At 47.1% G+C, this 22,980-nt stretch overlaps 1 protein-coding gene across 3 annotated transcripts in view; it reads left to right on the plus strand.

The window, feature by feature from the left end:
• Window positions 1-22,980, plus strand: part of LOC144821563 (plasma kallikrein-like) — a 276,797-nt gene that overhangs the window by 66,569 nt on the left and 187,248 nt on the right. For 2 of the 3 annotated variants that reach the window (XM_078678747.1, XM_078678748.1), the window contains 2 exons: window positions 14,227-14,371; window positions 20,812-20,918. In XM_078678747.1, the coding sequence (XP_078534873.1) occupies window positions 14,250-14,371; window positions 20,812-20,918 (229 nt within the window). In that variant the 5' untranslated portion in view covers window positions 14,227-14,249. The remainder of the gene's footprint in view (window positions 1-14,226; window positions 14,372-20,811; window positions 20,919-22,980) is intronic. The other variant, XM_078678749.1, reaches the window with a different exon arrangement.

The raw sequence follows: 22,980 nt of genomic DNA on the forward strand, positions 1-22,980 counted from the left end.
CAATGAAATCTGAAGCATTCCCAGTTTTACGAGAAATTGTAAACTTTCGGAATGCTTCAGAATCTAGCACCACCCCAAAGGTGGCATTAGTTAGGGACTACGAGGATAAATGTTTTAATTACCCTAGATTGATTTTGTGCAGGTATGTGTCCCTTCCTGCACAACACCAATCAATTCTGCAACACAGAGAGGGGTCACAGATGGCCCCCGGATAGGACCCCCTGCGATCGCAGCTCCTTGGGTCATTGGGATCGCAAATGAAGGATATCCCATATTAGCCCTGGCTACCATCTCTCACAATGACATATTGAATCGAGAAAAAAATACAAGATTCGAGGTTAGAAATACTGCTCACCTTTTGAACTTTTGCAATTGCCCACCATTTTCACTGTAGCAACTGAATCGTTCCGTTGCCACCCAGGTTGAGTGGGCTCGTCGGAGGAGTGTTGCGGGGAACTGCAGCGATTCGCGCCGGATGAGATCCAGCGCTTCAACGATTGACTTCAGGGTGGGCTGAGGAAGTACCTCCGCAATCTTCGGAGATTCTCCGTGACAATGTGACGGAACTGGGTGAGTGCCTCCTACAGAAATCGCTGCGCGGTGGGATCCAGCAACACAAAGGATCTTGGTAGCTGATGGAGGGATTGCCTCAGTACTGGAGAAGAGTACATAGAGCCGGTGAGTGCTTCCTCTCTCCCCCGCCCTGCCTCGTTGTGGAGACCGGAGCTGTCTCCTAACGGAGGCTCGTCCCTTGTGAGAGCCGCTGGCAGGCTGGTCAAGAGAGAGGGCTGGTGCCACTTCCTCTCGCTTTTCCAATGCTGGCACAGCTCTTCTCTCTCTTCCTCAGGGGTCTTCGCTTCCTTGCCACATTGCGGTTCTCTATCAGTGCCCAACTGGGAGGCTACAGGGTCTCAAATGGCAGAGGCAAGCCTGTGGGATTTCATCTGGGCATCTGCACCAGTTTGGAGCATGCAAGTATTGAATTGGGAAAGAATGGAAAAAGGATTACAAAATTAAAAAGGGAGAAAGACTGGGAAAATTGGGAAGGAAAACTAGGAGATTGATCATCCTATTCACCTGAGTGTTGTGACACCCAAAAGAAGTCATATCACCATTTTAATGTGGTAACATATAGGTCAAACAGACAATTCACACAAGATGGCGCCCTCCTGTGTCTTGAACTGATAAACGAATACATTCTTCCCCAGAAACAAAAAGAGGGCTGCTACTAATATCAATACAAAAAAAACCCTGCAAAAATAGCAGCCATCTTTAAAAGGCACATTAGTCACTGGCAGACCTTCATACTTTTACCCATTACGACCATCCTAGACAACTTGGAGTGAACTCCTGACAAGAAGAATACTTTATTCCCACAACTCAAAATTACCACTAACAGAAGCCCTAACACAAATAATGTGGTCTATACTAATCATATATTCTCTCATTTACCTACAACTGTAGATGGGGTTTCAGAAACGCCACCCACAAACTTTCACAATCATAGGTGGTACCTCCCAACTATAAAAAATGGAACCGTCGGGCCCCAATGCCTTTTCTATTAAATACCCCCCAACATTTCCAAAAATGCAACAAAAAAACAAACACCAATTACTCAAATCCCATCCAGAAACTCTTTTTCTTTTTTTTTTTTTTTTAAACTTTTTTATTAAATGTAAAGAACAAGAAAATAGAGAAACAAAAGAAAACAAGGCAGTTCAGTACAAGCATGTCATCATGTGGTTTTGCGGGGGGGGGGGCACAAACGTACAGCTAACAGTATCGCATTCAAAATATACTGTGGGATGGGGGGAAGAGAAGGAGAACAGAAACAATCAATATATCTATACTGCTGCGGAGGAAACATCAGGTTGGGAGGAAGACAAGTCGGTATCAAATTCCGAAAGGGGGGGGTACATATATCTCCACGGTACACGTTCCATTGAGTCCAAATTTTCCCCCACTTGCCAGGTCTGCCCCGGGAGACATACACAGTCTTTTCACGAAACATGGACCAGTCCATGTTCTGTTGCCATGCCAGAACCGTAGGAGGCCTCTGAGCGCCCCAAAGCTGGGCAATGTCACGCTTGACTATCATATTACCCAGTGTCACCCATCGAAGCTGCGCTTGGGTACAATCATTCGGTTCCCAAACATTCAACAAGCATCTCCGCGCTTCAGGCTTCAACCGCACACCCGTAACCTCACTCATTACACCATGCACGCGATTCCAATAGTGTAGTACAGCAGGGCATTCCCAAATGATCTGTAGGAACGTGGCCACCATACCGCAACCACGTCTGCACAATCCATCCGCCGAGAATCCCATGCGCACCAGACGCGGACCAGTCACATATACCCTATGAAGAATTTTGAGCTGGACAAATCGAAGGCGTGCCGGAATAGCTACCTCCTTAGGAGAAGAGAGAGCGGCCTGCCAGTCCTCATCATCCAGCTCCAGACCATCACTTGTCCACAACTCCCGAAGGCTATCCAATAGATCAATCCTAATATTGATTAACTTTTTATAAATGAGGGAGATCGTGCTATCAGGGACATGCCCATCCAGTATCCGATCCTCAAGCGGGGACGCTTCCGGAACATCCGAGCCCAGGGGGAAAACAGACCGGACCGCGTGTCGGACCTGCGCATATCGAAAGGATTCTCTATCATTCAACCCATATTCAACTTTCATTTCATCAAACGACTTGATCCTACCTTTGATCCATACATCATCAACCTTGCTGATCCCAATCATGTCCCATCGATCGAACCTCTTCGACCGCCAGAGGGAGCCAAGTTTATCCGAGGCATAAAGCGGCGTGGCACGGGTCAACTTATCAGCCCAGCCTGTAGCAGCCGTGGCCCGATGCCACACCTGCACGACTGTTTTAGTGGGCCCCGTAAGTGACCTGACGGTCGACTTCGCATACAGAGCCCTGTTGTAGTCACCACCGGGCAACAACCATTTATCCATCCCAAAGGCCGGATTTGGCGAAGGAGTGTAGGTGCCATGGTTGATGGCCCCCAGCTGAGAGGCCCAGCAGTAGCGACGGATGTCAGGGAGAGTGATGCCGCCATCGTACCACGGGAGTGTAAGCTTCGAAAGGGCAATGCGAGACCGGCCCCCCATAGCAACTGCCTCTGGAGGCCCTCGATCTCCCGAAAATAGCTAGCCGGTACAACATCAAGCGTATTCTGAAGCGCATAGAGAAATCGGGGGAGCGACATCATCTTAAACAACGCTGCTCGTCCCAGAGGAGAAAGAGGAAGCCGACTCCACGTTCCAACATCCGCATGGAGGCGCTGGAGGGGGGGCAGCAAATTGCGTTTATATCGAAGTGCGGGGTCCAAGGTAATAAAGATCCCCAGATACCTAAAACCCTCCAGCGCCACCGAGATGGGACAGCCACGTGGCAAAAGTGGAGCGTCACCGGAAAGAACATAAATACAGGATTTTGACCAGTTGATAACTAGACCGGAATTTTTATGAAAGGAAGTCAAAACATCAAAAAGGACGATTAACGACTTTCGAGGGGACGTAAGGTATAAAAGTATATCGTCTGCGTACAGAGATATCCGATCCTCAAAGTCCGGGGACCATCTAATTCCCTTCAAGGACGGTTTCCACCTCAACCAAGCCGCCAGTGGTTCCAGAGCTAGGGCAAACAAGAGCGGGACAAAGGACAACCCTGGCGTGTCCCCCTACCAAGAGCAAAGGGGGTCGAGGCCCGCCCATTCACCACCACCCTGGCTAAGGGGTCAACATAGAGCAATTGCACCCAGCGAATAAAGGCGGGTCCAAAACCGAATTTACTGAGGACCGCCCAAAGATAAGGCCACTCGATCGTGTCAAACGCCATGGTGGCGTCTAAGGACGCCAAGATGGCCGGCTCCCGCAGAGTCCCCGCTCTCGCGAGGACTCCATGCAGTCGCCGAAGGTTAAGTGCCGTGTTTCGGTGCGGTATAAAGCCGGACTGGTCCGGGTGAACCAGATCGCCTATAACAGACACCAGACGATTAGCAAGGACTTTAGCTAGGATCTTAGGTTCAGCATTTATCAGGGAAATAGGTCTAAAGGATTCACAACGGTCACGCGGCTTACCCTCCTTATGGATAACTACAATGGAGGCCAGTCTTTGGTCAGGAGGAAGAAATCCCTCCTCCAGTGACTCCAAGAACATCGATCGGAGATACGGCGCCAGTACATCCGGACAGAGCTTATAAAGTTCAATGGGGAGCCCATTCGGGCCCGAGGCCCGCCCCGAGCGAATCGAGCGGATAGCGGTCGCAATTTCATCCGCAGTGGGCGGAGCTTCCAACAGATCCCTCTCTTGATCAGACAGGCATGGGAGCGATATATGACGTAGAAGCAAGTGGGAGTCCCGCTCCGGCCGATCGGACACCGAGGAGTACACCACCCGAAAATAGTCAGCAAAGCGCGTCACGATTCCAGCTGGATCAGTGACATCCACACCATTTTCATCCACCACAACAGGAACTACCCGACTCGCGCATTCTCTCCTATCCAACCAAGCCAGCAATTTCCCAGCCTTATCACCCACATCATACAGCCGCCCCTGCCGTTCACGACCCATCTCTTTCGCAGCATCAGTCACCAGCGCTCTATATTCAAGCTGTTTCAGATTTAGAAGGTGCAGCTTCTCAGGGGAGACCCCAGAATCCAACTCCCCTTCAAGGGCGGAAATTTCAGACTCAAGACGGATGACCTCCTCCCGCCTACATCTCTTAACATGGCCAATCGATGAGAGGGCCTGGCCTCGAATTACTGTTTTGTACGCTTCCCATAGAGAAACAGAAGAGGTTACTGAACCAACGTTGTCAGCAAAGTAGTGAGTGATCGCTGCAAGGAGTTCCTTCCTGATCTTAGGATCGCGGAGGTACCACGGGTTAATCGGGGCGAGACGACCCTCCGAACCCAGATGTGCGTTCACAACCAACCACAACAGGGAATGATCCGAGATACCCCTGGCTAGATGTTTAACCTCCCCTATAAGGGAAGCCTGAGAGGAGGGCATCAGTACGTAATCAAGTCTCGAAAGGCTACCGTGGGCCCCAGAGTGAAAGGTATACTGGCGTTGCCCAGGATGATGTAAACGCCAGAAATCAGCCAGCCCCAGCGCCTCCAGGAAGTCCCCCAACCAGGATTGAGATTGTGCGATAACACGGGGAGGGTAACGGTCAAATGTCCCAGACACTACCGAATTGAGATCCCCCCCAACCACCAGCAAACCTTCGGGGACCCCCAGAATCACTCTTCCCAGATCGGCATAAGTCGTAGTTTGGAGGCCCGGAGGTATATAGACCGAAAACATAGTGATCACCTTCCCCTCCCAACGCCCAACAATTGCGGCGTACCGCCCTCTATCATCAAGTATAATATCGTCTACAGCGAGAGGGAGGGAGGTCCGAACCATAATACCCACCCCCCTGGAGCCAGAAGTGAAACCTGAGTGTGCAATGAGACGATAGCCACGCCTATTCAGTGCATGGCACGTGTTGCCGAGCAGATGCGTCTCCTGAAGCAAAACCACATCCGGAGACAAGCGTCGCAGCATCTGCAAAACCACCCCCCTCTTAATTCTATCACCCAACCCATTGACGTTCCAACACAGTATACGTAGTCCCCTATCCCCCATCCCACAGGCCACCCCAAGGTCCCCCCCACCCCCAACGCAACACGTAAATACAGAAGATCATCAGTACAGTGCCTTGAAAAAAACAGAGAAACAAAAATCGGAACCCCTCAACCCCCCAAAACATCATCGTACCCCCCACCCCGCACCCCTGCGTAAGACTCGAGAGCCACCCCAACTTGCAGTGTGCCTGTCGCCCTAATATACAACTAATCTACGAAAAGAACCCCAGAGGAGGAAGATTCACCCGACCCCCACCCACACCCCGTTCTGACAACACAATAGCAAGCAATAGTTGCGTAGCATCAAACCACTGCCGAAAGTCAACATGGCGGCCCGGGAGCCGAGTTCGCTCCTCATTCCTGCTCCACCGGGCCGTCCCCCGCACCACCGGAGTGATCAGGACAGTCAAATTGTTCTTGAGGGGGCAGTGAGTCTAGCCAATCGCTGGCTGCTCCAGGATGATCAAAGAAAAATGTTCTATCATTGTAGACCACACGCAGGCGAGCCGGGAAAAGCATGGCATATTTCATGTCTCTGTCCCGCAGTCTCCTCTTCACCCCCTGAAATCCAAGGCGTTGCTTCTGGACCTGCTGGGTGAAGTCCGGGTAGAAGTTAACCGAAGCATTCTCATAAGCCGTAGGGCCCGATGTGCGGGAAGCCTGGAGGATCACGTCTCTGTCACGAAAGTTAAAGATCCGTGCAATGATGGGCCGCGGGGGAGCTCCAAGCTTAGGCGGGCCACCCGGGATACGGTGGGCCCGTTCTACTGCAAAAAACTTGCTAAGGCCTTTGGGCGCTAAGTGATTCAGGACAAGGTCCTCCACTAGTAGATCCACCGATGACGATTCCGTCGTCTCCGGTACCCCGACCAGTCGGACGTTGTTCCGTCGAGCGCGGCCTTCAAAATCATCCAGGCGCCGAGAGAGGTAGTCACGGGCGGACCTCAGGTTACCAACTTCAGTCTGTAATTCGGAGACGTCGGTAATAAGGCTAGATGTCTTCAGATCTAGGGATTTGACCTTCTCGTTAGTCTTCGCAAGGTCCGCCCTGATCAGGGTGACATCTATGGCAACTGTGTCCAACTTATGGGTCAGGGCCTCGTATTGCTGTCCTAGCGTGGCCTTCATCCCATTAATGGCGCCCATGACGTCTTTCAACGACAGATCTCCATCCAACAGGGAGTCGTCCCCAAGGTTGGCAGGGGGTTTACTCGGTCCACCCGGAGAGCCCTTAGTGAGGGTGTATCGATCCATGACGTTGGACTGCACAGAGCCTCCTCGAGCCGCCGGTCTGGTCTTGCGTCTTTCTCCCTCGGGCTTGGTGGCCATTTTGGGTCGTGCGCCCAGAGGGGTACTCTGAGACCTAGTGAAAATGGCTACACTCGAAGTGCCCTCAACAAGTCGGAGAATCGGTAAAGGCCAGCCACCAGTCAAGAAGCAGGGACAACCAGGATCGCCAAGCGCCTGCGGGCCAGGTGAGAGGATCAAATCACCTAGGCGACCAAGGCAGAGTCCATGAGGTGGAGGCACTAGAACCGAAACCGAAAGTTGGAGACCGGGCAGGGGAGAGTCACACGTGCCGTTGTTATTCAATTACCACCCGGCTGGCAGGGAAAGCAAGCCTGGGGCAGTACCATGGAGCAGGCCAAAAACGGTCAAAAGTCCATATTTCCGGCTGCCGGGAGCCTAGACGAAATGCGGAAACGAGGAAATGATCAGCAGGGTCACGACCACAAAAGCCCGTCGTCCAAATCAGGATAAAGTGCAGGATAACCGGTGGAGGTGGCGAGGGTCCGGGAGCTCTGAGCTCACGCGACCATCTTGGGTGCGCGCTAAGCTCCTCCCCCATCCAGAAACTCTTATTTCAGACCATTATTTCTGTACCACCAAGGGAACTAATGACCTTATATTTCATACAAAAAGAAGAGCCAAATGGAGAATTATTTTTTTCTTCATGTTAAGCATTACAGACATCAGAAAAACACCACACAGACTTAGAATTTTGGTCTCTCCCTCTTCCTTCTACAATGCAAATGCTACCATATCCATATATAATAATTGGATTATACTAATATAGGCCTTAAATTAAAATCTATTCTTAATCGACAAAATCTTCCCTATCCTAAAAAAAAGGGTCTACAACAAGTCCATTCTTCCAACCCAAAATTACCCTAATGCTCCTGATGAAACCCCCACATCCTCCTTAACGCAAATGGCTAATACTAGCTCAATCAACCCACTTCCGGTCACAAGCGATTGCCTATCCATCTTCGCTACCTCCAATCTCACTCCAGAATCATCCTCACAATCAGAGATTGAGAACCCTACTAGGAATAGGCGACCAAACTCATCTGCTCCGCCTCAATATAAAATTACCATAACCCCCGACTTCATGGAACTTCCTCCACTCCACTCACCCCATCTTACCTCTTACGTACCCGGAGAGTATCAATGAGAGCCCTCCAACCACTCCCTCATCGATCAACCATACAGGGAGCAATAATATCCACAAATTCATGTCTCCTCAACAAATCAACCTTAAATCGCCCAGATCCTCCAACCATTTTACTACCACTCTTAGTACACCACCTCCCATTACTTCTAATCCTCCTCATACATATCCACAACAACAATGTCCAACTAATAAGGACCTACCCTCTCAACATGGGGTCCCTTATAACATCACTCTGCTTACAGACCTTCCAACACAACCCAACGCTACCTGTACACATGGGTTACTGGGTAATGCAATTCAATGAGATTGATCGTTGCCTAAAACATCTTAAGGAGGATCTTCAGAGACATCTGATCTGCGGCTCTCTCAGAGTTCAAATAACAACATGATAAGCAGAACTGAATAACTCACAGACATCCCCACACTCCATGTCCCACACACAGCTAATCTGGGATCGGGAACTACACCTTACACTAATGATGCTTCTCACCGAAAGAGAGAAAATCGAGATTTAGCGAGCACTGAGATCCATAAACTCCTCCTCTCTTATCAGTCCGAAAGGAATACTAACAATTCTGATCAAATTCAAATCCACACCATCCAAGAGAACCCTTTCAGAGAACTGAGCCTCAACCACAAAGGAATAAACAAGAATAACCTCAAGCGCGTCTTTTGTCACAGATGGCCTCCCTTCATGATAATAGGCAGCTGAAGTGCATGCTCCTCAATTGCAGATCAGCAAATAAATACACTGCAGATATCTACAACCTCATTCTCTTCATAGGTTCGACATAGTTATCCTCATGGAAACATGGTTAAACAACTCCTCTCATCCCATCATAGATCTACTAGTTCCACCTAGTCACAAGATCATTAGACTAGATAGATCCAAGAAAACAGGGGTGGATTAGCATGCATCTACCATAATACTCTTTCAGTACGCCAATTGGAAACAACAGCTATAATGACATGCGAATATCTTAGCATCAACACCTCTTGCAACAACAAATCAATTTGTAATATACATGCCTTCTATCACCCTCTGGTTGATAACTTTTGTTCATTGAACAAGTCATGGAAATCATCACAATGAATCAAAATCTTTAAGGACCCCAGATCTTCCTGGGCGGCTTTAATCTATTGGAAGTCATGGACTCTATCGCGCCCCTTCAACAGAAAAATATATCCAATAAAAAATCAAAGCCCTGGTTCAACGACAACCTGAACACAGAAATACGTTATCTAAGAACAGCAGAAAGAGCTTGATGATCCTCCCCATCCCTGGAACTGCTAAAACGCCTGAGAACAATGAGGAACATATACAATAGAAGAATAAGACAAATGAAAGCTCATTTGTTTAGAAGACAGCTTAACCAAGCCAGAAATAGGCCTAGAAAACTATTTGAAATAGTCAAGCAGCAATCCCGTAACACACCCAACTCGTCAGTCTCCGGATCCAGCAGCCATCCAATATGCGAAGAAATGGCCAAATTCTTCAAGGAAAAAACCACAAAGATAGAGAACAAACTTCAACTAGAAAAGGAATTACTACCAGCTATCCCATTCAATTTCTCATACACCGCCCAGTTCACGAAGGGAATGAAACATCATGACCCCCCTCCAAAAACAATGCCTCCTGGAAAACCTTCTCCCCAGTCAGCAAACATGACGTGTACAACATTCTTTCTTCCTTAAACCCATCTAACCCATCTAACCAACTCCCCCTCTACCTCCTCGCATACTCTATGAGATCAAAACCTGTGTACTCCCTTATGGACCAAGATTGTAAATGCCTCACTACGTCAAGGCACTATCCCGGACTGCCTAAAAGCAGGACAAATAACACCCATTAAAAACAAATCTATGGCAGACTGCTCTGATCCTAACAACTACCGACCCATCTCCAACATCCCTACTCTGGCAAAGCTCTTCGAAAAATGTTTCCAGAGTCAACTCTGCAATCACATAGACAAATATCAACTCCTCAACCAACACCAATCAGGCTTCTCTCAAAATCACATTACTGAATCTGCGTGTTCTTATATAGTGGATGACATACTAAAAATGCTGGATCAAAATGAATCATGCCTACTAATATTGCTTGATTTATGGGCTGCCTTTGACACCGTCAAACATGATAATCTATTGAACTTATTGGAATAAAGGATGGGCTTATCAGGGGTCGTATTACAATGGTTCTCTTCATTCCTCCAAAACAGATCCCTAAGAGTCAAAATGAATCCATCCCTCTCTAAGTCCCACGTGATCACTCTTGGCATTCCTCAAGGATCTGCTCTCTCACCCATTTTTATTTAACTTATTCCTGAAACCACTTGCTTACCTACTAAAATCTTCTAATATCCAATACCACATGTACGCTGATGACACTTAGCTGTATGTCAAAATTGCCTCCCCAGAGGACATTATATCCCTCCATTCCATCTTACATAACACACATCTCTGGCTCGTGGATAACTATCTCAAACTCAACGCTGCCAAAACCGAATTTCTTCTCATCTCTCCACTGAACTATAGCCCCAAGATTGATCTATGGTTGAAGCATCTTACAGCCCTCAAATGCTCTCCCCACATCGTACACCCCCTCAGATCCTTAGATATTACATTAGACAAAAACCTAAATATGCAGGCTCACATCAGCACAGCCACCAAAGAGCGAACTACCAACTGGGCATTCTGCGGAAACTTAAACAAGATCTACCTCATGAAGACCTAAAAGAAGCGGTACAAGCCCTAGTATTACCCAGACTGGCTTATGGTAGTGCCACACTACCTGGCTTACCTCGCTACAATTTGGCCCCTCTAAGAGCATCCCTAAATGCTGTAGTCAGACTTGTCCTTGGAACAAAACGAAACCTACTCATCTCACTGCTCTAAACTAATTAAACTGGCTACCGGATGAAGCAAGAATCCAGCTGAAAATTGCCTGCATGACGCATAATGCGTTACATCTCAATAACCCTAGTTACCTGGCTCAAAAGTTTGAAAAATCAAGGGGCAGCAGATCCTCACGAAGTGTGCTTACCCTGATTCTGAAACCCCAATGAACTCACAAAAACAAAACGGGTGCCAGAGCATTCTCGGTTATTGCACTCAAAATATAGAACTCTCTACCACCGGATGTTCGTCTAATCTCCTCTACCTCCTCCTTCAAAAAAGAAGCCAAATCTTTCCTCCTGACAAAGTTGTTACCTTAAGACAATATATTGCCACATTGAAAATGTATAGCCAGCAAACTCTTATGGGGATTGACCTTCCTATTACTGTCTTTATTCAAGACCAATCCGTGTTATCCTATTATACTTTATGATTTGTTTGGTCGTCAAGTACGTTTTTCCTGTTTTCCATGCCAAATATTACACTACTTCTCATCGTGAAAAGTGCTCTGATACCCACCACGGTAATGTTTGCGCTATGCAAACTTTATAAATAAATAAACACAGTCACCCTTGCACCATGGCGCAAGGGTGCCTGCGTTGGTGCATAGCAATCATTGTGTGCCAACTAAGGGGAAAAACACAGGGGGGCTTATTCATTAGCCCCTGGTAACCATTTAACACCACCAGTGTGTCATTTTCTTGATGTACTTGCAGGATGAATTTTGCACCACGTTGCGCTGTATTTACAAAGTGACGCATATATGCATATGCGTGACCTTGCAAAGCCCTGTGCCACATTATACCTGCATCAGGGCCATAGGGATAGGCTGGCCCCATGCATTGCTGGAGATGCATCCTGCTTGCGACCCAACTGCAGCAATGCGCCAAAATATACGTCAGGATTCCAGACGTATCTATCATTGATTGCGCTATGGAGCGCCATATAGTAAATGTGACCAGGAGCATAACACAGCGCCCGCATTACCCATGGTGCGGGGGACCCCTGAGCTGCAGGGGGCCCCCTCAGCACAGTACTTAAACCTGAGCGCTGAGCGAGGGCCCCTCTGTGTACATTGCAGGGGGGCCACTTAAACTTTCGTTACACCACTGAATATGGCGCAGCCATGGTGTCACAATGAGGGTGCAGTGGGAAGTGTTCAATCGCTGTTTTATCGCAGCAATGCAACGCTTTTCGTGATGGGGCCCAGGAATGCGCCCTATCTTATAGGTAGGGCGCATTCCTGACCTTTTGTTTTGGTGCAGGGCAGCCCAGCAATATTCCTTGCAGTAGCACCCAAACATCTTAAATGTGGGCCCAAGTGTTTCCACCAATATTAAGACCAGCTTTTTTCTGGCCTTAAAAAACGGCCTCTAATTGGACTTAGTGGCTATTTTTTGGGTTTATCGACATACTGAGATTTTCCTGTAAATGTCTTGTTTGTGTGTTTAGTAGCAGTTTGTTGACTGTAAACCTACCTTGCACTCATTTTTGTTAAGTCCCGCTAACAGAAGTGGTGAGCTTGAAAATTTCCGTTAAAATTGCACATAACTGGAGTTGTGCCACATTTCCAGGCAAATATGGAATATGCAACTCTTCTTTGTGTGAGACCGGAATTGTCTGGTGCAGCTCGTAACATCGCGCAGCAGACATTGCGCCCAGAATTGCCTGGGTGCAACTGGATTGACGTGACCAACTGCCTTCCCCTCGCCCAGGGCAGGCATTGGTTATTGAGAATGACTGGTTGGGTTGAAGGGACGCTTTTGAGATCGGTCAGAAGCAGGTCAAGAGGATGCGTGACCCCTCCACCTTATTTTTTTGCAGAATTAGGCTGGTACCAGAAATCCCTGGGCAGGACCCTTCTGAGTGACTTACTATTCCCATCAGGCCGCTTCTGCTCCACATTCTTTCGGTAAACTTCTCAAGTGATGGCCAAACTCCCCATTTGCTAATTGCCTCCTATTTAGTCCTGCTGCCTACCTGCACCTTCTTCCCTGGGACCCTCACTAAGTGTGACTTCGGCTGCGTGCTGCCTCGTACTCAGGGGGGGGGGGGCTGGTTATCTCCAATCTGTAGGTGTAAGGTAGTTGAGGTAAATTGGAGGGTGGGGGTAAGCTTGGGTCACAGGGTCTCTACAGTGTGTTACCCATTGACCCCACCAGATATCAGTTGCACCACATTATTGTGCCTTGTGCATACGTGTGAATTGAGGTGACAGTCTGTGGACCACTTGTGTGTTGATGACAGTGGCCGGCGGTGCTGTGTTTCATATTGCTTTCTTGCCAGAAGAACACCAGGTTGTTATAATTCTTGTATATACATATTTCCAATATGGTTGTTGCATGGGGTGTTCTCCATTACTCTGTGGTATTGAATTATAAGAATTGCCAAGGTGGGCCTAGGTTTGACAACGTGTTGCACTGCATAAGGGTGTTGTGGAGGACATTGAGTACGATATTTCCCAAGTGTGCATACTACTGATGTCATTTCAACACAGTTGGGCCAAGTATTGCTAGTAACACTCCCACGTGTGATTTTTGTCCAGAAGAACATGATGTTCAGGCTGTGATGGTTATTGTGTGTGTTGATTATAAACATTATTCACATACATCACAGTGATGTCTCTTGTGATGATCAGTATTATCGTGAGTGAGTGCTGTGCCAATGATTTACACATTTCCTCTGTGATAAGCCTGGCTGCTCAGTGCCAAGCTACCCAAGGGTGAGCCCAGGTTACAGTGAGTGTTATCACCCACCCCTGACAGGAGTGGCAGGTTCTGCCCGGCTAAGGCATCGACTAAGCCAACCAGAACATGCCATTTCCAACATGGTGTAAGAACCCATGCCCAGGGAAGGAAAGCCTGAGCAGGGGTAACTGCTGATTCAAGAATCCATGAGGGCAGCTTTCTCAACAAGAGGAAGAGGGCATGGATAAGGTTAGCTCAAGTTGGATGGAGATTCCTCAGCAAGAAAAATTGTAATGTCCATGCATCAGCTTTGAGCCATGATTCATAAATTCTGTTGTCTATACTTTAGGAATCTAGATCAGTGCATGCACTGCCTCTTTGCCACTTCCCTCTAGCCAAGGCCAAGCTGTGGTGAAGTTTCAGTGTATGCGCCTTGAAAGACGCATCCCTCCATGGCATCTCTGTGAGCTTTCCTCCATGTGCGCTGAAAGGTAGCGCTGCGATTCTGATGCCCCTGTTTTTTAATGCAGATGGGAAAGAATGTGCCTCATTGATGTTACCTGGTGTGGATTTCAACGGTGATGATCTTACAATAACAACTGCGTCAGATGTCTACAGATGCCAGGCCCTTTGCACATCCAATGCTCAGTGCCAGTTCTTCACATATGGTCTAAGGTACTGTATGAGAGGCGGGCATAACAAGCGGGCACATAGATTTATTTATATAATACTTGAGTTGGTATTGTTAGATTATGTAGACCAATGTAAAGCATGATTCTTACGGATAATACCTCTTTTTTCTGGGATAACCCCAGTGGTCTGTATGCCTTTTTTTAGTATGTCTTAAAGGAAAGATTTTTCGACCTACAATGCTCATTTAAAATGCACAAAGTAGTCAGGAAGGCTGTGAGTGATTATACTTTGTGCACTACTAGCTGCCCAGTGACCCAGTGATAACACCACAAATGGACACCACACTGATGTAGGAAAATAGCTTTATCTTTGGGCCATATGTATCAAGCACAAATGCATTCGCAAACGCCGAAATTTGCGGGGGACAATCCAATATGTTGGAGGGGCTCTACACATGCCTACCCCCCAAACACATGCAGTGTCCCCCATGGAAAAAGCCCTCCATGAGGGAAAATCTTCAGAAAGACAGCAGAACCCCACACTATGTGTCACTGATAGCAGGCTGGTTTAAACGGACAGAGAAATTCAAAGGCCCATAACTCAGACCCTCTTGGGCTGATTTCTTCTCTCTGTTTGGCTCATTTTTATCCTAGTGACGAGCTTTAGCGATTGGGGGCAGTTCCAGCAGTCCTCCTGGCCTAATAAAGAGGTGTACCTGCCAGTGAGATGGCTCCACTGGTCCTCTGAGTGAGCATAACTCTTGATCTTGGTCTCTGTGTGTAGAAGTCCAGATCTGTTCTGATCCTCAGGGGGCCCAAGGGGGCAAGCCTCATTGGCCCTATGTGAGACCACAGGTCCTTGGGTCAACTGTGACAAAGTAAGTGGTCCTTTTTGGGCATCAGGGTGTTTCTCCTTCCAGTTGTTCATGGCTGTCATAGTCCCAGGGTCCAGCAGCACATAACACGAAAAACACCAACAGCCTCTCTCTCCCTTGAGCAAGAGTAAAACGTTCTAGCAGCCAGGAACCTCTGGGCAATCCTAGGGTGCCACTTCATCTTGATACCTGTTGGACTTGGCCCTTTTTGCATGGTCATCCCTGATTTTTTTGCCTTCCTCCTGTATTTTGTCTGACCTGTTTTTGTTGGTTTTATGACTCAGGGTACTTTACCACTGCTGATGAGTGCTAAAGTGCTTATACTCTCCCTATTATAAATTAATGTATGAATTGTTTATTCTATGATTGGCTTATTTGGTTTACTGTTCAGACCCTAGTACAGTGCACTGAGTGTGCCCAGGGCTTGTAAACCAAATGCTGCTAGTGGGCTTGCAGCCCTGGTTGTGCCACCCACAGAAGCAGCATATAAAAGTGTGTCTAAGGCCTGCCATTGCAGAGCCTGTGTGCAGTCTGGTACTGCCTTGCTGACTGGGCACATGCACACACTTGCCAGTCTCTAAACCTTCCCTTTTCTTCATATCAGACATCCCTATGGTAGGCCCAAATGCAGGGTGCATTGTAAATATAAGGTAGGACATGCCCCGGTGTGTGTGGCAAGTCCTAATAGTGAATTACAGACATTTTCATTGTTCACTATTGCAAGGCTAACTGTTCTCCATAGACCAGAAAGGGCAGTTAGATTATTACATTTTATAATCCTAACTGACGCAAGGAATATGGTAGAAATTCAAGTTTAGTATGTCTGAACTCAGAATGATAAAATACATCTTTTAGTGAAGTTAGTTTTAACATTCTGTGTTTGAAAATACCACTTTTAGGAAGTAGGTATTTTCTTGTCTAACTATCTAAACCTGCCTCTGCTAGGTTGTGTATTCCTTTTCTGGAGTTTGAGTGACAGGGCTGGGAGATTCCAGGAGACAGGGTGAGTCCGCCCAGTGGTGAATGTAGAGATCTGCATCTAGATGCCCCAGGGTGAGTTGAGCGCTGTAGAAACCAATTAACATAACATAACATAACATAGATGGGAGGGAGGAGTTCCACCTGGGACCTGAATAAGACGGTACCTGCCCCCCACAGTGCTGGCTCCACCCCCTGTGGTGCATCTGATGTCTCTGCCCTGCACTGTGAAAGGAGAGAAGGAATCATGTCAACAAAGTGCTCCAGGGCTGTGCTTTCCCCCCCACAATGCTGGCTCCACCTCCTGTGGGGCGTCTGATGTTTCTGCCCTGCACTGTGAAAGGAAAGAAGGAGTCATGTAAACAGAGTGCTCCAGAATTGGTTTGGACTTGGCAAAGGCACCTCTGCTGTCAGAGGACAAAGGATTTTGGGGTATAAATATTGGGACCCTGATCCCAAGAAATTAGATCACTTTTGGACTACAAGAAGAAACCTTTGCTGAGGAGAGGACCCTGAAGAAACTGAGGAGAAGCTGAAGTGCGGCTTGGGTATTGGCCTGCAGTGGTTGCGTGACTGCCAAATAAAGGAGAAAGAACTTTGTGTGCTTTATTTTCAACTTGTGAAGGATCTCCAAGGGCTTGGAACATAGCTTGCCTCCTGCTGAAGTCTCAGGGACAACAGATGTTAAACCCCAGCTCCCCAGATTTCTTTGGAAGTGCCTGCTGCTGTTTTGGGGCCTTCTGAGGGACTGCGTGTCACAAGTAGCTGGAAGCGCGACTCATGAGGAAGAAGCGTGTCGCTGTCACAGCCGCTGCCGTTGCAACTCCGAAGGAGGGTGTCGCCGCTGTAGCTGATGCATTGCACCGCATCGAGAGAAGCGTCTCGCAACGAAGAGGAAGCGTGTCACGTCGCAGCCTCTGCTGTCGCAACTCCGAAGGAGGGTGTCGCCGCTGTAGCTGACGCATTGCACCGCATCGAGAGAAGTGTCTCGCAACGAGGAAGAAGCGTGTCGCTGTCGCTGCTACTGGCGTTGCATCGTGGATGTCGCCACTGTAGCTGTCGTATTGCACCGTATCAAGAAAAGCACCTTGCATCCACGGAGAAGCGCGCCGCCGTCAGAGCTGCTGTCCTGGCATCTGGGATGTCGCCGCTGTAGTTGTCGAATTGTGCGGAAGCCTCTCGCAATGTTGGAGAAGAGTGTCGCAGCCGAGGCTGTTGCCATCGCATCGCTGAACAATGGTGTCACCGCTACAGCATCTGGAAGATCTTCACGTCTTTATTTCTTTGCACCGGAACTTTGCGTCATTTCCATCGCTGCAACACTGTTTGTTGTGGAAGCGTCCCACATTGTAAGGTACATTGACTTAAAGTGTCGCATCTTAAGAACTGGACTGAACTAAGCTAAAAACTTCCATTTTAAGTATAGTATTGTGGATTTTTGTCGTTTGTGGTCTTGTGTTAAGTCTATATAAAGAATACTTATTTTTAATATAAACCTTGTGTGGTGTCCATTTGTAGTATTGTCACTGGGTTACGGTATACACCCGTTACGACGCAACTTTTACTCCGCACTACCATTACAACGCGGGCATTACAACGCATGACATTACAACGCATTGCGCTGGGGGGCGCTCTAGGATAAGAGGTAAGTTTAATTTACTATCCAACACCTTCCCTAGGGTCCACGGGGACTGGAGTTAGAATAGTAAATTATACTTACCACTATCCAGCACCCCAAAGCGCTATGCGTTGTAACGGTATTCGTTGTAAATACCGCGTTGTAATGGTATGCGGAGTAAAAGTATGCGTTGTAACGTCATACATCCCTGGGTTACTGTATGTGGTCACAAATGCTTTACACACTGCCTCGGAGATAAGCCTGTCTGCTTGTGCCAAGCTACCAAGGGGGTGAGCAGGGGTTATTTTAGGAGTGTACCCCCTTACCCTGACCAGAGGCAAGGGTCCCTATTCGTCACAAGTACCTACCTGTGCCAACTAGAGACCCCCAAATCTAACAATACCCATGTCCCAGCCCTCCTGTACAGCATCCTGGGACATGACATAATCCAGTAGTCACTGGTCACACCTGCTCTGGTTGCTTCAGTTCTGTCTCTCACTAAAATCACTGCTAGGGTCTTTCACACCAAAACCTAAAAGAGGAGCCCCCTCCATTGTTGGCACCAGTAGTTTGGGCTTCCTCCAGTGTTCAGTGGGCCTGGTCAGTTTCCAGCTCTGGTACAGAGCGACAGGTAATTAACAGATGTAGATTTGTATCCCCACCCCTTCCTCCTCAGGACCTGCGGTAAGCACTGTCAATGACTCTTTTTTCTGTGGGGCGGCCTTTGTTCCCTCTGCTGGGAAGATATGTAATTAACTTGGCTCAGCAGGGTGACAACAGGCCTGGGCTCTGATCCTGAGCTGAGCCAGAGAAATATGACAATACTGGATGACCCATAAAATGGACAGATTTGTTTTGGGACTTGTGTAATATATCTTGGCACATCGGTTTCACCCCATTTTGATATCTTAATTGTAGAGCAAATGGGAAGCAAAACTGCCCTCTAAGGCAGACTTCCCTCTATAAGTGTCACTGCGATTCAAAACAGTAAATCATACTGGCTTTCCCTTTGAGTGTCCATTTATATTATATATATAACATGGGCTTCGATAGGAATTCATAGAGCATATTATCAAGCCCATTATCGCCGCTTTATCGTCAGTTTACTGCCGATAAAAGCTGCGATAATGTATCGCCCGTCCTTGATAATATGCCCCATAGTTTTACAGAAGACGTCCCAAAAGAACTCTATAAGAGACACACACAAATCATCATTATATTTACCTATGTTTTGCTAAAAAAAAAAGTGCATGGGCAGCTCAGTGCGGAGGTAAGTGCTCTACAAAGGAGCAATCACTTAACACACATTTTGGTCAAATGGAATATGGTAATTAGGTGGCAACAAAGAGTTAGGCCAGGGACATTATCTACATATGAACATTAAGTCCAAAATATTAATAGTGCCCCCTATTAGATGTTGACTTTTGTTTTAGAAGGACAGAGTAACTCTGGGCCTCATTGATGAAAACTGTTGCATCGCTGTGATAAAAGAGCAATCCAACAGTTTTCATTGCGCCCTCCTTGCAACATGATGGATGAGCCGTATTTTATGTACAGCACTCCGTGCCGTAAGGAATGACAGAAATATCAGGAATCCTGACGTATATGTCGGCAAAAGTCATGCATTGCTGGAGTTGTGTCGCTAGCATGACTCAACTTAGGCAATGCATCGGGTAGACCAGTGGCAATGGCATTGCGCCACCTTTACGCCTGCTATGAGGCAGGCGTAAAGATTTGACAGAGTGGCGCACTATAAGTGTTGCAGTGAGATTCCATAGATTTCACTGCAACACTTCTATGACCCTTTATTACGTGGGAATGTCCACCTTGCATACATTATACCTGAGGCAGTTATAATGTGGCGCAGGGCTTTACAAGGTAACACATATGTCTAGATGAGTCACCTTGTAAATATGGGGCAACATGGCGCATTGTTTGCACTTCTGCTGCGTCATGAAAAGTGATGCAAAAGCAGCGCAAAAGTGTCACAAGGCCTTCATAAATAAGGCCCTATGTTTCAAACTAGCACCTGTAAGCCTAAAAAAATGAGTAGAGATGCAGCCCTAGATTTAGGAAGTCTGTGCGTTGTCCTTATGTCATCCAGGGCAACGCAAGGACAACGCAAAAGCTTTAGTAATATTTGCAAAACCACACAAGTCTTGGTTTGCGTGGCCTATTTGCCTTTGTAAAGAAATGCAATGCAGCGGCGCATCTGCTTGCTGAGCTTCATGTTGCATTTCAACCTGCTGGCACCACAGCTGTGGAACTCTCTGCCGCTGGCTTTGCGGGGAGCCACTAGCCTGCTGGCTTTTAGGAAGGGCCTTAAAACGTGGCTGTTCACTCAGTAGTCTGTCTTTTGTAAATTTTCTGGCTGATTCTTCTTCTCTTTTATCTGGTGTTATGTTAGTATGTCGCAGTTTCTTCTCTTTCTCCTATAAAGCGCCGGGACACTCTTTCTGAGTAGCCGAGCGCTATAGAAAAGATTTAATAACATAACATAACATAACATAACCTGGGAGCTGTTCCATGGCTGAAGCATGGGTGTTGCCATGACTCCACCCATGAATTGTAGGGCATTCCCAGATTTACGAACACTTGGGGGCAGATTTATGAAGGCCCTGCGCCGCCGGTGCGTCACTTTTTCCCATGTTAAAAGTGACGCACCGGCGGCGCAAGGCCTTCATAAATCCGCCCCTTGGAAACCTAGGAATGCTACGAATTGGTGGGCCTCCCAGCACAGGTGTTACAAAGACAAATTCCTCTGTTTGTCCCCAGTACTTCCTTTTTCTATGTGTGATGTACTCTGCATAATACATAGAAAAAAGAAAATGCCCATTAGGATTGTTTTTGTGCAGGAAGGTACTCCTTCTTGCACAAAAACAATCCTGCTCATAATGCAGGCACCCTTGCTGCAAGGTACAAGGATTCCTGCATTGTACATTTTCTCTTTGGAGCTCACTGTCCTGGACACACTCTGTTAACACATATTTCATACTCTTTTTCTTATCACAGCCCTCGGTGCGTACTGAAGAGGAGTGGCACTGGTATCCCCACCCTGCCACTGATATCGGCTGACTATATTTCTGGCTTCTCCTTGATGGCCTCAGGACTCCAGAAAGGTACAATATACATAGTTTTGTGCAAAAGAAAGTTATTGGGAACCATGTTGTTTGCATTAGCTCTTAATCAGTATGGGCCAGATGTACATATGTTATGTTATGTTATGTTATGTTAATATAACTTATTAAGCGCAACAAATACCTGGAGGTGTCTTGGCGCTATGGAAACTACAGTAAGCCCTAAAGGTTCATGGATTAGTTAAAAAAATAGCCATGTCTTCAGACTCTTTCTATATAAGGCTTAGGAGCTTATAGACCTGATATGCATAGGAAGCGTATTCGATAACTTTGCCGTGCCATGGCCAATGCTTCGTCTCCCCCAGCTAGAGGTGCGAAACCTGGGAACCGTCGTAAGTTTGATGACAGTAGATCGAAGCGGTCTACCCGAGCAGTACCAAGAAAAAATGTTTCTTAGGAACATCGGTCTCATACTATTCCAGGCCTTAAAGGCTAGGCATAGCGTCTTAAACTTCACACGACTTGCTACAGGAAGCCAGTGAAGTTTACGGATTTCGGTCGAGACTGATTCATACTGAGGCAGATTTAGGAGGAGTCTTGCAGCTGCATTCTGCACCATTTGCAGTTTTTTAATGTCGTGTTTGCATATTCAGGTACAACCCATTGCAGTAATCTAATTTTGATAATACTAATGCTGTTACCACCGTCTTCCTAGAATCTATAGGGATATAAGGAAGAACCTTCCTCAGGTTCTTGAGCAGGTAAAATGTGGTTGAAACCGTTGCATTTGTTTGATGGGCCAATGTTAGTTTCTTGTCAATTAAAATCCCGGGATATTTTACTTTATTCACTGGTTTAGGTAACTCTCCCATCTCTGTAGGCCACCAGATGCAATTCGATCTTGGTTGGAGGTTGCAGAAAATCACTCTTTCGGTTTTCTCCGAATTGAGTTTAAGACAATGCTTGCCCATCCAACGGTTAACTTCCTGCATACAGTTTCTAAAATGCAGTACAGAAGAGGCTTCCTCTTTATAGACCGCTAAGACAATCTGTGTGTCATCGGCATAGGATGTTAGGCTAAAGCCGAAATGCTGGATCAGTGGAGCCAACGTCAGTACGTAGATATTAAAATGGGATGAACTAAGCGATGAGCCCTGTGGAACCCCACATGGCAGGACATAGGGTGTTGAATGGAAGCCATTCAGAGTCACTGTTTGTGTTCTTTTGGTCAGAAAAGATGTTAACAAGGACAGAGCTAGACCCTTTACCCCTAGCTTTCTCAGGCAGGATCGCAATAGGTGGTGATTACCGGTGTCAAACGCCGCTGAGAGATCGAAAAGAATCAGAGCGGCGGCGCCACCCCGTCCATAACTGTCCTCATTTCTTCAGTAGCTTTTATCAAGGCCGTTTCCTTTCTCTGTTCTGCACGAAAACCAAATTGCGAGGAGTCAAGCAGGTCATTTTGTTGAACAAACTGAGCTACTGGTTTATTCATAACTTTCTCCACTATCTTAACTGGAAAGGGCAGCCTAGCAATAGGTCCATAATTGAGGGGCCCTAGCAAGAGCTGGGAAGTTTGTCAATATTATTTTAATCGCACTGCCTAATGCTCACACTAAGAATCTGATCATGATTTTATACATTTTAAAATTTTATTCTATCATGTATTGTTATGTTTGTACATTACGGTTTTTATTAACTTTATAATAAAAAGTAAAGTAAAGTAAAGTAAATTGAGGGGTCAGATGCCCCCTGGGAGGGGGAGGGGGCAAATTGGGGGATTTGCCCACTCCTATATGCCCTCCTCAGGGGGACAGAAAGCACACCAGGCAAACTGTATTACAAAAAGTGGCAATAGGCATTCACACCCTCTCCTTGCTCCCCAGGATGATATTATAGAAGGTGCTGTAGATGCTTGTGCACCCCTTATGTACATCTGATCATGCTGCTGCACATCTTACACAGGGACGAGCATGATGGGACGTTCCTTTATTTCCAAAAGAACGCACTTCATTGTAAATGACATAACACTTTGCTTTTCTGCCCTACTGTGTAACAAAGACACCAAGACACAGTTAGAGAGACAAAATAAAACAGTTGGCAG

Source organism: Lissotriton helveticus, chromosome 2_2 (assembly GCF_964261635.1).
Source record: "Lissotriton helveticus chromosome 2_2, aLisHel1.1, whole genome shotgun sequence".
Taxonomy (NCBI): Eukaryota; Metazoa; Chordata; class Amphibia; order Caudata; family Salamandridae; genus Lissotriton; species Lissotriton helveticus.